Consider the following 16943-nt stretch of genomic DNA (forward strand, 5'->3'; position numbering starts at 1 on the left):
CGAGGTAAGTAATACTTTCAATTCAATTTATTTCATACATATTTTTAACGGTTACCATTCCGCTTCACTTTAAAGTATGACTGGTGTGGCTGGCGCTGTGGAATTGTGTTGCACTCCGTTGTTGTTTAACAATTGTTTTCCTCCATATTCTATTCCACCGTATCGTAATCGTAGCGAAACAATAGTTCACTGCACGCACAAACACACCCATCACCTGTCTAGTTAATTTCTTTCTTTCTACCGAACCGGTTACTGGTCAGACAAGACAGATTGCAAATTATTGGAAATGTACATTTAGACGTGGTACAAGCAAATTAAAACCTTGAAGCAAATAGTTTTACTTGCAGAAAAAAGGAGCAAATCCCAAGCTATACACATAAAAATAGACGTAAAGCTTACTATTTGCCCGGAAGATATGTACACGCGGCCATGCCAACATGCACGAGAAATCAAATAGGAAAAACAAATTGCGCAAAAGAAAAGAAAGTCCCACTAAACCCAGAAAATCCTATACGAAAATAGAGACAAAAGCAAAACAATTCTATAAAGCAGACTAACTAAAAGAGCATAAAAGGAGAGTCAACAAGGCAGCATACTAAAAGTGCGACCGGTATACATCGTCCCTTTGCTGGTGTGCATCATCAGTCCACCACAAATGGGCTGTGGCATTGTTGTCTTTTCCCACCCCCGTTTGGTAATTCAGTTTCTTTTCCCCATTCGGCAATTCACATTCATTTTCCTCTTCACATTCCTCTACTTTATTACAGCTTCATACACGCACGCTTGTATATTGTTTTATTTTTGTTGTATGCACTTTGCTGCCTGATCCTGTTTTGTTTTTTAGTTTTGTTTTTAGCGTGTGATACTACTACTGCTTTTTTTGTTTTATTTCTACACTAATTATTTGTTTTTTTTTTTGCAGCTTTCTTTTTAAACTTATCATTGTATGTATTGATACGCCCTATATGCTTCAACACCCATTAATCCCTGTCTTTCGGACCCAGTTCAGCTCGACCGAAAGCATACCTCTTTCCCTCACCCCGTTTTCTCCGACTGCGCGCTACCGACAAGCACTGCCACATTCTCGCTCTTCTTATTCCGCAGATGAAACAAAAAAACTGAGAAATACAGCAACATTAATAATTTTAACTAATTTAAAACAAATGTACACATCTACTAAACTAATTCAAATGAAAAAAAAATAAACAAACACACACGCGCGCACGCACCCTCCGTTGGCCAAAATAATCGTGTGTTCGCGTGCTTTCTTCCACCTGCTACAGAAACGATGCAGCACCCCCATTCTGTCGTTGTTGTAACTGGCGTAACCATTAGTGCTATTATTTTGGGAACTGAAACGTACGAACACACATCCACGCACCGATCTACAATCACCATCGCGCGTTGCTGTAACGAATGTATAACATCTAGCTCACCCTTCCAAAATAGTGGACAATATTAGCTAACAGACGACGCGTCTTGTTTATGGCAATGAATGGGCTGTGCCCACAGAGCAACACGCTCGCCCTGGCTCTCGAAACCAGCATTGACAACAGCCTCGAAAAGCGCTTATACCACGCTTTACATCAATGCCATTGCTTCGCCTAAGTTTGCCTTTTTTGCACACAATTCCCTTCCCAAACAGGAACAGGGGCGTTTGTACCTGCTTCCTCTCCACGTGGCAGGGACATTTTTAACAACTTTTTGTTTTGCCAAAGGTACCAAGCGTTTTGCTTACCAACGTTTGTGATTACCGCGGGTTAGAATAAATGGTGGGGTTTGTTTTTAGGACATGGGAGCACGGAAGCTACGCTTCGCATGGGGGTTTTGCTAATAAAATGATGCGCAATCTCTTTGCGCTTGCCTACTCACTGATCAACATGGTTTCACTTTCACTATATATATAATATGTATGTTTGTGTGTGTGTGTCTGTATATATAATATGTTCTATAAATCACTAGTTACGCTAGGGTGAGAAGAGTGAACGCAACTATATCGCACGACGCATGCCGCAGTCAAGCGCTGACTGAGTTGAGTGTGAGGAGACGGTGTTGGTACGCTCACAGTTGCAGTCCAACGGATCCTTTCTGCGCAAAATTTGCAATGCTGCGAGTAACGGTATGAACGGTTTGCTCAGCGACATGAGTGCACCATCCATACTGGATACAAAAACACGTGCGCGCGCGCGGGCCGGTGCGATTCTAGTGTAAGGTAGTGTCGGTTCGTTTCTTCGTCTCGGCGCCCTTTTTTCTATGCGAAACCGCAAACAGGCGGAACGCTCCCGCGCTTATTGTGCCTCGCGGCAGGCGACGGCCGCCACCAGGGCTGCGCCGCGACCGGAACCGTCCTCCGACAGCATCAGGTCGAAGGAAATGTGCGGCTTGACGAACTGTCGGATCTTTTGCACCATCAGATCGTGGAACTTGGGATGGAAACGATACACGGAACCGTCCACGCCGACCTGCAAAGTGAGGCAAAACCATTGGTAAGATAAATCATCGATCCCCGTGCTCCTTTCCTCCACTTACCGTCACGCTCGGTTCGTCCATTTTGTTGATCAGTGCCGCAATGCCGGCGGACACGAGATGGGCCGCCCGGCTCGAGACGCACTCGCAGATGTAGCGCACGTTCGCACAGTCCTCGTCGGTCGCGTGCTCCAGCCCGAGCTCCTCCAGCACCTCCCGGCAGTTGTAGTAGGTGCCCGGTTTGTCCGACTCGATCTCCGACACGTACTTCGTGAAGAACTGGCCGCGCTTGAAGAGAATGTCCGACCCGACGCCACCGAACAGCAGGCCCGCCTTCGTGAACCGCACTATCGCCAGACGGGCCAGCTCGCCCATATACATGCCCGAGATCATCTTCTCCTGCCTGTGACACACGCGATAAGGAGGATGTTGTTAACAAGGCTCCGAAAAAAAACCGATCGACCGATCTAGTTGCCTATACTTACAGCTGCCGGCCCGGGTTTATACTGTGCTGATCGATCTCGCGATCGTACTCGGTGCGGACAAAGTCGAGCGCACCGTCGTCGCCGAACGCGCCCCACTCGGTGTTGATCATCACGTGCTGCTTAATGTTCGGGCCCGATTTGGGCCCATCGAAGAGATCGCAGTTTTCCACTCGCTCGACGTAGCACGCGTTGCTGCCCGTACCTTTACAGTGTCGGTGAGCAGGTTGAACACGAAACAAGAAAATCGTTGTTAGATAAGTTTAATAAGTAATTAGAAATTCAGAATTGTATAGTAAACTTCATGCAGGAATAACAAAAACAGAACACAACATAAAAAGGGGAAAAGAAGAGTTGAAAGAGAAGGATAGGGAAAGTGGACAATAATAAAGTAAAGATTTAAAAACATACAAGAAAGATGAGTAATTAAGAAGAACAAGATGAAAAATAAGACACATGAACAGAATAAAACAAGAAATAAGGAAAAATAAACAAACAAAAGAGTAAAACAGTTAGAAAACTACAAAGCATCAAGGAAGAGCCATTATTTATTAATAAATTTAAAAAAAAGAAGAGAATTTGGTTTTTGTGTGTTGATTTAAAAAGAAAAAGGATGTAATATTGTTTGGAAAACCATCACCAATTAGTAAGGGGGTCCTGCACACCGCGTACCGAACAGAAACTACCCAATATTTCCATGAAAAACCAATTCAGTTGTTGTTCGCCAATGCTCCACAATAAAACCACCAAATATCAACCAATTGTGTTAAGAACAAATCATTATACTAAAGCAGCCAATTTGTTCTTTTTGCTCCTTATGCTAAGTAGTAGTAGTAGTACGGCACACACACACCAGAATAAGACGTTACACACACGCACGTACGGATCATCTTACACGCAGACTACATACCGACAATCAGTCCTATTCTGCAGTTGTGATTCTTCCACGCACAGGACATCAGTGTGCCGGTCGTATCGTTCAGGATGGCACAGATATCAATTTGTACGTCCTAGTTGTGTGTACAACCGATTTCGTGGAAGAGAGTGGACCGGAACACCGAAAAAAGGGATATGGGTACAGTAGGTATGGCGGAAATGCATCCACCCAAGCATCAGCATCATCATCAGTATCATCATCAGCAGACGTGCACGTGTTCGTCGTGTAACAGGCAAGATATTGGAAGGTGTATGAAGGTGTGATCGATGCATCAATGTCGGGCAAATCATGTATCGGTGTGCATGTGTTGTTCAAAGTTCAGGCATTGATGTCAGTGTATCGTGATGAGATTGTATGATGAGCGAAACGTAAAGAAAGAAACAAGAAATAAGGATAAACACGTTAATATAGCGAACATACTCGATTGTGTGCATCATCGATGATAGTGGTGTAAAGAATCGGTTATCAGTGGATGAAATATGATGTATTGCACATAATCGAAGTCTTTCTTGTATGGGATTTTACATTCCAGAAGATATCGTATTAAGATCATCATAGATCATCAAAGATACAAGATCTTTGGACTCTCTGAAGCTCGACGACCATGAATTCTTGATGTGGTAACATAAAGGGGATAAAAACTCTGCTGAGAACTACCGCGGTACAACCACCTTGCCTTCTTGTGCCAAGGTGTTTGAGATCGTCATACAAAACTCGCTAATGTATCACTGTCGTTCTTATATTTCTACACGCCAGCATGGTTTCTTTCCTCGACGCAGTGTTACCACAAACCTGGTGGAATTCGTCTCCAACTGCCATGCAGCCTTTACTTCCGGAGCTCAGATGGATGCAGTATACACTGATCTTAAGGCTGCGTTTGATCGTGTGAACCATCGCTTGCTGTTGGCTAAGCTCGCCCGGATCGGTCTCTCTACTCCGCTGGTGAATTGGTTCAGGTCCTATATCTCTGAACGTAGCTACTACGTACAAATCGATGGTGTCTCCTCTAACGTTTTCGAGAGTTCATCTGGCGTCCCTCAGGGCAGCAACTTGGGACCACTGCTGTTCTCGCTTTTTATTAACGACGTCACACTGGCCATTACGGAAGCAGATTGTCTGCTTTATGCGGATGATGTTAGGCTGTTTCGTATCGTACGGAACACTTCCGACTCTCTTTCTCTGCAAAGATCGATTGATGTTTTCTCTGACTGGTGTATCAATAACGACCTGCTAATTTCTGTTGATAAGTGTACGTCAATGTCTTTCTTTAGAATAGCTAGTCCGATAAGGTATATCTATAGCATATCAGGGACACAACTACCGCGGTGCAATACGGTCAGGGATTTAGGAGTCACCCTGGATCGCAAACTAGATTTCCGACAACATTACTGTGATATTTTAGACAAAGCTAACAAAATGCTAGGATTTATTCGTCGCCATTCGAGAGAACTCAATGACCCACACTGCCTGTTAACTCTGTATAAGTCCTATGTTCGTTCCATCCTCGAGTTTAGTTCTACAGTTTGGTGTCCATTCTCTAGTGTTTGGTCCAATAGAATAGAAGCTGTCCAAAAGAGAGTTACTCGTATTGTCCTACACTTCACTCCGTGGCGTAATGTAACCCCTCGTCCATCGTATCATACTCGTTGTTTGTTGTTTGGTCTGGACACACTTGCTAGGAGACGTGATAATGCCCAATGTACGTTTTTGTCCAAACTTATTGTCGGTGAGATAGATTCGCCAGAACTACTGGCTAGAGTCAACATAAATGTCCCTCCTAGAGTGTTCCGTAACTACAGACTAATAAGAACTGACCTTACAAGACGTGCATACAGCGAGAACGACCCAATGACTGCGATGGCCCGTAAATTTAATCAGCGTTACATTTCATTTGACTGGCACCTACCTACTAGATTTTGTTGATCCGTTTTGTCATTGTACACTGCGTTAGTTATTTAAGTTTTAGTTTTAATTCAGTGATAAGGCCGCTTGTTTGGCCAATCACTTAATACAATAAACAATACAATACAATACAATAGAGACGGTTCATTTATGTGTTTCTAGATTCATTTCTTCATTCTTGCTCAGGCATATCATGCACCGCAAATCGCAAATTCAAAAAACCGATCGTAAATCCTGAGCGGGATAGAAAAGTCGCAAACAAGTTCCTCACGGTTGGTCCCTCGGAAGAGCTGCATTAAACTCTTATCAACCTCGCCGCTTTGCTCGCTAATAAACTAATCCACTATCATTGACAGTATCAGTCGATTGTCTCAAACAGCTCGCTATCAATTACTGTCATAAAAATAGGCGAATAGTGGTCATTAAAGATCCTACACACGGGTAGAGTACTGGCCATAAAAGGTGCACCGTTGCGATATCGCACCATAAACAAAGTTATTACTGTGCTGAACAACTTCAATTTCCTGTTATGATATAGAGCGCTTAATCAATAATGAACTCTCTTTTAAGCCAAAATCAAAGAGCAACATCGAGTTTGGGTGCTAAAATGAATAAAAAGTACTTCTTGAAGGTATTTAGAAGAAGAATGCATTTTTATGTACCATGCATCTCGATGCTAGTGTGTGTGTGGAAAAGTTTAGCAGCTTCAGCATTCCTTAAATAAAACTACCGTGCAGCATGGACAAGAGACATGGCTAAAAATACGCATCAGATCAAAAATAGCTGAAAATAATTGTTCATTTCCCGTACTGGCTGCGGTACAACATAGCACCGAAGGCAACGATGTCGGTGCCGGAGCGACAGTTTCCGGATGATGATGGTAGCAGAAAAGGACCCGGCGATGTTCCATTATCATACGACAGAGTAAAAAGTGTATATGTTTGTGTGTGTATGAAAGGAAAAACGAATACAAAGAAACGATAAGAAAATTAACAGTTGAAGAACTTGCTGATAAGTATCAGGCTCTCGCTAGCAATACCAACGGAATGGGAAAGTTTTGTAGAACAGAAATAGAGTACAAAACGGAAAACGTAGGAAGATAACGGCAGAAGATGGGGGGTTTTAGAATTTATGTACACTGTGCCACTTTGCTGCCGGATGGAACGGATCCCAAACGGCAACAAAGCACACCAAATGGATCGCATAAAGAACCCAATCCGGATATCGGTGGCTTACCAATGATCACGCCGATTTTGCAATCGCGATTACTGTGCGCGCACGACATCAGCGTTCCGGTCGAATCGTTTAGAATTGCCATCACCGCTATGTTTACGTCCTACGCACGCGATAATGGTGTAGTGGTTGTTGTTGTTGTTTGGCCAATCAGTGAGGGGGAGTTGGGGATGAATATCAGTTCAGATGTGAGTGAGTGTGATTTCGTGAACATTATATTGTCATAATACTGGAAAGTTTTGGGTCGATTGGACCAGGAAGTCAAACAGGAAACAATTGGACATAATTTCCCAGAATGACAAAACGATCACAGTCAAAAACAAAGTACAAGTCCGTTGAAGGTAATTCTCACATAGTTTTGGTAGAGCCACACCATAGCTCTTGACAGTAGCAAATGATGAAGGTATTAAGATAGCCTCTGGTAGATCCAAAGACTGTCAAGACGACACACTTACCCCGCGTCTGGCGATCGCATCCTTCAGCAGCTGCACCACGTCCTCGCCGACGACACCGGAGCAGTTGAAACCTTTCGTCCACCGGGCAAGAATACCTTTGGTGAGGCCCAGCTGCGTTAGCGGGAATGAGAATGTGAATCCTAGCGGCAAACGTTCCTCGTACACGGAGTGTTCCTGGTTTGCGAAACGGCAATATAAATAAAAAATACCCGGAAGATATTAGTTACTGATAGCAGCATTACTGCATCATTACTGCAAAACTTTATAAATCCTAGAAGATTCGTGATTGTGTTCTGCGATGACTACAGATAGCGTCTATCGTTCCTAATTTTGACACTTGCATTGTGATGCTTGTCCGAGTCATCGTGATCTTGTGTCGAATGTGTCGAAGCTGTAAACCATTAACGTTCAAATAAATTCACCGACATTGCGCACCGGGAAACAGATCTCAAGCTAACGACAAGCAGATAAGATTGGAACTTCATTATCTGACACCAAAGAGTTCAGGAATTTTGGTATTAAAAGATAAAAACCAATCATTTCTATTACGTTCCAAGCTATAGCTCCTGCCATTGCTTGTTACTTCTTATCGGAAATGGCTATCGTTTGCGCTTAACGGAAGTATAAAGATACGATCACAGCCATACATTGTTTAAACTGTGTACTTCTGCTTTGACAAACAACTTCCTTTAATAGCATTGGTTCCGAAAAATTCTTCGTACAGCACTCAATGTGCCTAGCGACCATCGTATTTAACACATCGTACAATTATGTTTATCACACGAATTCTTGATCAGGTTAAGATTTGAGCTGTTTTGAGGGAATTCTAGCGCCTCAGCCAAAATAGTAAGAAACGCTTAATACGATAATGTGTCTTCAAACCTCATCCAATCTTATGAATCATTCCTCTTCCTACTCTCAAACGCTCTCTGACAGGCGTTGGCGATCACTTGGGGATATCACTGATCTAAACTACGGTTCCTCTACTCACCTTCATAAAGTTGGCTAAACATTCGGCAATATGGTCGAAGAGCTGCGTCCCACTGCCGAGCATAATGCTCTGTGGAATGGCATATATCTTCGACAGCATCTCGAAGTCATTCTCGTCCTTCAGGTGAATCAGCAGCACCCGGAAGTTGGTGCCGCCAAGATCCAGGGCCAAAAATTTACCCTTCTCTGGAAAGAGGGCGAAAAACAAAAAAAAACACTCACACGAGTTAGTTTCCACTGCACTTCCTGAACACTAGTAAGCTAGCAGACGACCGCGCTACCTTTCCCATTTGGCAGGTCCTGTACGTAGGTGATGAAACATTTGACGTCCGCTTCGGCGTGCGTCTCTTTGCTCAGCCCCCGGTTGATTTCCTTGATCACCCGTCGCATTATCTCCTCGATCTGTTTGTCTGTGAGGATGAGCTCCTTGCATTGTTCACGGATCTGGAACGGAAAGTAACGAAGAACAAAACAAAGGATAAATATTAATGAAAATCTGCGACACAAATCACACCATCCATCGAACATCGGCACAACATCGAGCAAATAGTTCAGCGAGATCATAAAAAGCTACACAGAACAGCGACACTTTGAGGTAAAGAGACTAGCTACATGTACGGAGGCACCAGTAGCTCCGGTGTTGCTCGGGCAGGATCGACACGATGAGGATCGTCTTCCCCAAAAGACGCCGCACAGATTTGAGATCGTGTTTCGCACCTTCTCGCTACTGCAAGTCGCTGCACCACCGTCCCTATTCATTGCGAAGATACTTTGAAGCTGTAACGGAGGACGACCAGGATGCGACCGGTGCACAGGGAGACACGGTACTCTACTGATAGCCACAGGCTCGGTCAGCTTCGCGCTAGAGCGTGTCGGGCTAAACGCAATCCACTTCCTCGGCCTGCGAGAGGTGTGCGAGGGCCGGTGATAATCGTGCGATTAGTTTGGCGTGAGGGCGAGTGTGCGCGCGCACGCGTTCCATCCCCTGCATCAATGAATGGCGCCCGCACTATCGCCCGATCCCAGCCGTCCGTAACGGAGCAGAGTGTGGCGGGGGAATTTTGTTCGACCTTTCGTTATGAACCGTCAACAAGGTGCCCCGTACCCGCTGACAGGCCACGGCGTGAGTGTCAATATTGACGGTGGTTGGATGCTGATACCGTTGCTTGCAAAGAGTACGGTGGCTCCAGCAAACTATTCCGAGCAAGCGGAAGCAAATGTATTAGAAATGATTTAACAGAAAAACAATCTTCTCCATGTCTGTTCCGAAAAATTTCACCCATAATCGAAGCGCAAACTATTCTAATTGCCCGCCCAACACGGCGTCGATACGGGCAAGGTTAAGGCGTAGTATCCGATCATGTAGAAAGGGAGGACTTACAGTTGTTTAGACTCCAATGCAGCGGTGTGTGTGGGTTAGTAGGTTGTTTACAAGATTGCACCGTTCACCGTAGCGCACCGCACCCCGATCCTTGACTCAGCGTCCAGCATTGTCAGTTACCACCAAACCAGAGAGCGATTCTGCTGATGGTGGTGGTGGTTTTGCAAACAACCTATCAACCCGACACACTCACGTGGGCCCGTCCCACGGCAGCACGATCGTTAGTGTGGACAATCAAGTGGCGAAAGGGGACCACACCACCAGTACCATTTCGCTGCCATTCCGGTGACAAGTTCCGACAGGTCCAGGGATTTATAATACCCCACTGCACATCTCGTGCAATCAAAACCTTGAGCAAGAGGCTCTGTATTTAGAAGCCAGGATCATAAATCGTGTGTGACTGGTGGCAAAAGTGCGCTGCACCATTAATTTCGCGGAACTGGACCTACGGACTTATCAGTGCAAAATGATACCAGCAAAGGGCCATGTTTAAAGTGTGCAGCAATTAATGGAGCAGCACTGTGTTTGTCGATTGCACCTCTCAGATTGCGGATTGTTTTTGCATCGTCATTTGTGTTTTTGTTTTTGTTATTTTGCACGCAAAGCAACGAGGAAGTGATGGCACATTGATGCAGTTGCATAACAGGGTTTTCTGTTTTGGATTGCTTGGATCGTCTGCTTTGGATTCTTAACTAAATATCCCACAATGTTGATCCTACAGGCAGCTAAAACCAACACAAAGTAGAATTCCTATCAACCGTCTGATAGATACAGTGGCTGTTATTACATTTTGATTATTATGTCATAATTCGAAAGCATTTAAATTAAAACAATGTTTCAAGCATACACGTCCCAGCTGTCTTTCAAGCATCTCTATCCTCTGCTCTCTCTCTTCTGCACCTTTCTCTCTACAAATCAAACTAAAAGCATCAACCGAACACACACAGATACGGATGATTTCACGTTGTGTTGTTTGCTTTTGGTTTCGTTTCGGAGGGGGTCTATAATTAGAAATCAATTACTAGCGCGACTCATCGACGATTTATCTCTCACTCTTTCTCACTTCGGCGCGCCATTTCTATTCCTCATCGAAGCAAAATGCGCCCAAACCCTCAATGCGTCTCAAGTGTCCCCCAATGCTTCGAATTACAACTTGGCGCACCCGACACAAACACACACACACACACACAGAAGCCAAATCGATGCAACACACTTGCCGGCGAAACCTTTTATATGTGCGGTTTTGGTTTCATCCTGCCGGGAGATAGGGAGATGATTCGTACTCCATCATTCCATTTTTGCTTTTTAGCCGTTGCCGGAAAGCCTCAACCCTCCCGTGATCGACCGGAACAAAAACAGGAGGAAAAACCCGCTCCTCAGTAGATAGGAATCTACGCAGTTCGTAGCAGCGTTTGGCCGTTCGGCACCAAACAAAACCATCACCTCTCCGCACAACTGTTGGTGCGGACAGAAATAAATAACAAAATGCGCACGGATCTGTTGCCGTATCGGACTGCAAAGCAGAAACAAAAAAAAAAAAACAATTGTAAGTAGAAAACATGGGAGACATGAATTGGGAGACAAGGAGAGAGAGAGAGAGCGAGAGAAAGTGTTAACGATTATCTTCCTCTAGCGAGAGCAACGCCTGTGACACACCAGGCACCTCCATCGTGTACGTCAATGCCGAGTTCATGCTGCTGACGTCCGCGCGGGCCTGACACGGGGCGCATTCTTGTGCTACTTACTTACAAAGGGAAGGGTTTTAATCATTTGCAGCGAGCTTAAACAAAATTTTATGAAAATAAAACTTTCAATAATCACTCTTCGGTCAACCTAAAAGGTTTTGTTTTTAAGGCTTTTTTGCTTTTTCTACCCGATTTTTTCTCTGTTTACACTAAAAGCCATCACCGGCTTCTCTCTCTCACACACACACACTCTCTTCTGCATGGTTGCCGGTATGTGTTTTCTCAAACACCATCGACCGCCAAGGTTAGTAAAGGTCACCGGGCGGAACGAGCGATGCACACAAGCACCACCCAGACACGAAACATATTTCGGCAAAAGCATTTTGCGGCCAACCGCTTCGCGAGCCGGCTCTGACTGTGTGTCGAATCTCCCCCCCCCCCTCCGCAGCTTCCAACCTATGATTGACGAGATCGGTTTGGACGTAAAGCGCTACTATGTATGTCGCGTAACACACTATTTACCTTGGTGAAGCTATCTTTGATGACACCCATTTCGAGACGGCGCACAACAACAATCTTAGTAGCTCATACACCGGGGAGTTGGGACGAAGGACGAAGTGGCAGCAATGGCGGTTAAAAGGATCTTAGTTTAGGCGTTCAAGTAAGTAATGGATTCTTTCTTGCGTCCTACTACGAGCCAAAGTGTCACTTCTCAGACCGTTTGTAGATGTTTACCGCGATGGGACGATACAAATGCACACTGTTATCAGCTGGACGGGGCGTTTTTTTTTCACAACATACACACACACCGCAAACACCTTTTTCTATCTTCAATGTGACACTATTTCGTGCTTGCTATTAAAAAAAAACACAGAAACAAACCAACTTTATTCAGTACATTTTCAAACTTCAAAACAAAGCCTTTTTCCACGCAATCACATAGCCTGCTTTAATTGCTTTCCACACTAAAACGCTCCTTCCAACTGTCAATGCTGACACGCGCCGTGTACTGATCTTGGTTTGGAATGCGTGCGTGCGTGCGTTCGTGTGCGTTTGTCAAGGTAGTGCGCGAACGACTGTCACCGGCAACACTTTGTGGGCGACCGTTTTGCGGACCCACTCGGGCTTACTGCCGATCACGCCGCAATAATTACGCGTGACGACGATCGGCTGTGAGTGACACACACACACAAACACACAAACACACACACACACACACACACACACACACACACACACACACACACACACACACACACACACACACACACACACACACACACACACACACACACACACACACACACAATCAGCAAACATCGCGAACGATCGGTAACATGACGCGTCATGGTGAAGGGACCGAAGGAAAGGATGCTGCTGCGGTGGGGGGAGGGATGTTTATTTTCGTTCTCAAAACGATCGACTACTGGTGTTGACGCAGCGATGGGGACAAGCAGTGATAATGGCGGGCGAACAAGAGTGCTAAGGTACACTCTCACTCCCCCCCTCCCCCCACTTCTCCTTCATGCTTCAAAGCAATCGTTCTCTCACGTGCTTCCTCCTTTCTAACGGGTCGCGCGTTTCGAGCGGACGTCAAACGACGGCGCTCACTGTTTGCACTACCTTCTCTCTAAACTTCTTGACTGTTCCAGGTGCCCCCACAGTGTCCCTCTATCGGCACTCCCCTCCCTCAACCAATATTTGAGGGCAGAGATAATGTGTCTGGACAACTCAACATATGATTAATGGTAAACGGATCGATTTAACAAGAACAAAACTCTGAATGGAGGTAAGCTACAGACACTGAACTGTCCACTGAAATATTGAACTCCCCCCCCCTTTCCCTTCGAAAGGGGGGGGCCCCTTTCGATTCACCGTCTGCTGACGCGATCTAGCGAAACCAGCAGAACCCGATGGCAAATGGCAACCAAAAATAACCGGCACTCGTGATCGACACTCGTCATCCGCCGCCGCCGTCGTTGTTGCCCGCACAGGTTGGTGTTTTGATGCTTTTTTGTGACCGTTTGTCCGTAACTACCGGGATGTTTGTGTGTCGGTGGGGTTTTTTTTTTTGTTCAGTTAGGGAATCACACCAAAAATCCGCAAACGACGCACAACAACAACAAAAATCACGCCCGTTGACCACTGCTTAATCATTCGAACAACCTTCGGACGAAGAAGGGCGACGGAGTCGCGGTTATTGCCACCGGCGGCCACCCGTTTGGGGGTTGGTTTACCTTCATGTTCATTGTTTTTTTTTTCTGTGTTTTTTTTTATATTGCCATTTATTTTCGTTTTCGACTACGGCTTTTACGATGTTGAAGGAGAAAAGTTAAGGTGGGCATTTTTTGTGTGAAGGAAAACCCCTCTTTTTGAAAGCAATTAAAAGATCTATGTCGTGCAACGGGGGATTTTTTAATCATTTAACACTAAACATTTAACGCTAAACACAGCTCCACTTGTTTTTTTTATAGAAAGCTTCTAAAACTTTTACTACACACTTATAACACAACGAAATCGAATGCTTGGTAAACACCTTCTGTGCGAATACAATCGAATACACCACACACACTCTGCAAACAACCGAACGCACAGAGGAAGAAAACAGCTAACCGAGAACGAAGGTGATTGCGGCGTGGCCAATCCGTCCGAGTGGCGTTACGACACTGACTGAAAGGATGCTGGCGATCGGGCGACCGTGTGGTCGATGTTTTTTTTTTTCGGCCGATACATTTTCCGAACCACTCGCGAAGCAGGGGAGGCTCGCACACAACGCTTCGCTGCAGAAGAAAACCAGTGTGCAGCGACAAGTTTTTGGTGAAAGAGACGACCCAAGAAGCGTTTCCCCCGCCACGTTATCGGTATCTGTTCACGATGTGAAAAAAGACAGATTGGGGCAAAGAGTTTAGTATATGGCGGCAAGGGGTAATGTGGCCATTTTTAGGATAGTATCTATATTATTAAAGATTGCTGTGTATCATAGAGCTAGCTTTGGAAGTGGTAGTTGACATCCAAATAATAAAAAAGTAAATTTAAATCTCAACAATAGAATCACATGGCCTAAAATGACATTTTATAACTGTTGTCAATATAATACAATTTAAAAAAAAACGTTGAAAAAAAAGCTTTGCTCAAGGTCTCATAACGCATTAAAGGCGATATCAGTGATGAATATACAAATAATTTTATTTATTGATTAAATATTGTTAACCTCACAAAATAGTTGACTAATTTAAGGAGAAAGGCTTCAATTAAAAGCAGATCAATAAAAAAATCGGTATGAAGCGGACAATTTATTTGAAAAATATAACGAAAAACAGGGAAAATATAAAGAAAAGATAGATAACATATACATTAAACAAATACTTAATGTTTTGCTGAATTGAAACTGGTATAAAATATACTGCATGAAGGAGAACAAACTAAAAATATAAAAATATTCATAAACATAGTAAAAATATAAAAATAAAAAACATTAAAATAATAATAAACAAAAGGCTGTTGTTGTTGTTGTTGTAATGATACAGCCAACCTAATGAAGTCTTTACGAGAAATAAAAAAAGGCTGTTGCAAAATGCTAAAAAACTAATGCAGATAAACAGTTAAATCTCTAAGCTGTTTTTAAACAAAAGTGAAACATATTTAAAAAAAATACAAATAAACAATAAAACAACAAATAAAAAATAGGATAATAAATACATACATAAAAAAATAAAATACGACCGATGCCGTATAAGAATATATCTATAAATATAAATAAAAACAAATAAATTTAATAAACCAACATGATTATAATAAAATGACAGCCTTATCAACGTCTTAATAAGACCAGCATGTGGTGGTGACCATATAGCCCCATTGTACCATACGATGCTTGGGGAATGGTTTTGGTCACTTGTTAAATCCCACATTTTAAGTTCCTAACATTCACGAGACTACCTAATTGACCAGCCAGTTGAAGTAATAGATCTTACTAAAAACAAATCGATACTATTAATATAAACCCAAGGCAATATAACTCCAACATACAGCTCCCAAAGATCAGTACGGTATCGAACATAAAAGCCCTTAGATGTAGTGGTGCAAACTGTAAAAAACGAGAAACGATACAACTAACTGTGTATGTATGTACGTTTGTGGATCTGGTCCAGAGTAAATAAGAAAAATGTGTCTGCTACGGGGCACAAACTAACACAGCGAGTGCCACCTAGAGCGTACAGACATTGCCAGAAGTGTGTACCACCAATTCTCTCCCACCTCCAGGACCGTCTCGGTCCCATACGGACGGGTGATGATCGGTCGATAAATCTCTTCAAAGGTTTCCATACCATTCACACACATTCCAGATGCAGTGCGAGGGCCACACTGGTGACTTCCCACGCAGTTAGCGGTACCAGCGGTGCGGCTTGTAGGCAGGCGCCAAAGCCTAAGGTGGTCCTACCACATTCCAGCCCGAAACGAAACCGGCTCCAGGGTCGGAAAGACCCCTCCTCCCAGTGGACACCGACACGAGCGTCTGGTGTTGATTAGTATCGGTGAATAGAAAAGGAAAGGCTGGAAGCAGTATTAGCATAATCATAGATAACGGCTAAGATGGATTGCTCTGCGCTCTTGAATGGGCAAGAATAGTTGGACGAACGCCCGGAAGAGAACAGCTTCTTCAAAGAAACTATAAAGCCTACGCATCTCCGATACCTTTCTCCCCCGTCCGGCGTAGGAATGTCCGCCCGGCGGAAGATAATTTTAAAAATATCTGAAACCGGCCCACTCAAATCCTCTTCGGACGAGCCCCCATCGAGCATCGGGGACGCAGTTGGTTGGCCCTTGATTGGGTAGTAGCGTAGCGAAATGGCGCGCCCCATCCGTGGACCGAGGCCTCTGCTCCAACGCAGTAACAGCAGCAGCAGCACCACCCCGTTTCAAGTGCAGCACACATCGTGCCGATTACCGCTCAAGAGCACCCCCCCGGCCAGCCGTTACGGACGGGCGCTTCCTCGTGCATCGGATTAAAAGAGATTAAAAATAGACAGGCATCGAGGAGCACAACCATCATCGGTGCCTGTACAGCGCCGTCGTGGCATTCGTTCAAAGTACAGGCTGGCGGCCTGCAGCACAATGCATCGGAGGCCCCCCTTCCCAGATCAATATACGGTTTAACACACGGAGATTATTTTCTCAAAACTAGTGACTTCTCCGTCGCGAGCAACGTCTCGAGCGGACGAACGTCAAACGGATGAAAGCAAAAACATCTGTCATAAGCATCCTGTGAGATCGATTGGGTTTGGGCACGAGGGAAGGTGTATGGGTTTGGGCAGAGGGTTGTTTTTGTGTGCCCCGCTGTGTGGGACGTGTAATGTAATCGCGTTACGGCCCCCGGTGTTTGTGTGTGAGTGTGTGCCATCGTCATCGAAA

The 16943-nt window shown here is 44.6% G+C and overlaps 1 protein-coding gene across 11 annotated transcripts in view; it reads right to left on the reverse strand.

The window, feature by feature from the left end:
* Positions 1–734: 734 nt before the first annotated feature.
* The window catches only part of LOC120905053 (hexokinase type 2), a 29147-nt gene continuing 12938 nt past the window's right edge, over positions 735–16943 (reverse strand). For 3 of the 11 annotated variants that reach the window (XM_040315716.1, XM_040315707.1, XM_040315708.1), the window contains 8 exons: positions 8747–8909; positions 8467–8651; positions 7476–7649; positions 6598–6600; positions 3859–3958; positions 2952–3153; positions 2530–2869; positions 735–2462 (listed from right to left, as the gene is read on the reverse strand). In XM_040315716.1, the coding sequence (XP_040171650.1) occupies positions 2289–2462; positions 2530–2869; positions 2952–3153; positions 3859–3958; positions 6598–6600; positions 7476–7649; positions 8467–8651; positions 8747–8909 (1341 nt within the window). In that variant the 3' untranslated portion in view covers positions 735–2288. Of the gene's footprint in view, positions 2463–2529; positions 2870–2951; positions 3154–3858; positions 3959–6597; positions 6601–7475; positions 7650–8466; positions 8652–8746; positions 8910–9077; positions 9321–12053; positions 12639–14032; positions 14190–16943 lie in introns of those variants that run through there. The other 8 variants (XM_040315714.1, XM_040315711.1, XM_040315715.1 and 5 more) reach the window with 8 other exon arrangements.

Source organism: Anopheles arabiensis, chromosome 3 (assembly GCF_016920715.1).
Source record: "Anopheles arabiensis isolate DONGOLA chromosome 3, AaraD3, whole genome shotgun sequence".
Lineage (NCBI taxonomy): Eukaryota > Metazoa > Arthropoda > Insecta > Diptera > Culicidae > Anopheles > Anopheles arabiensis.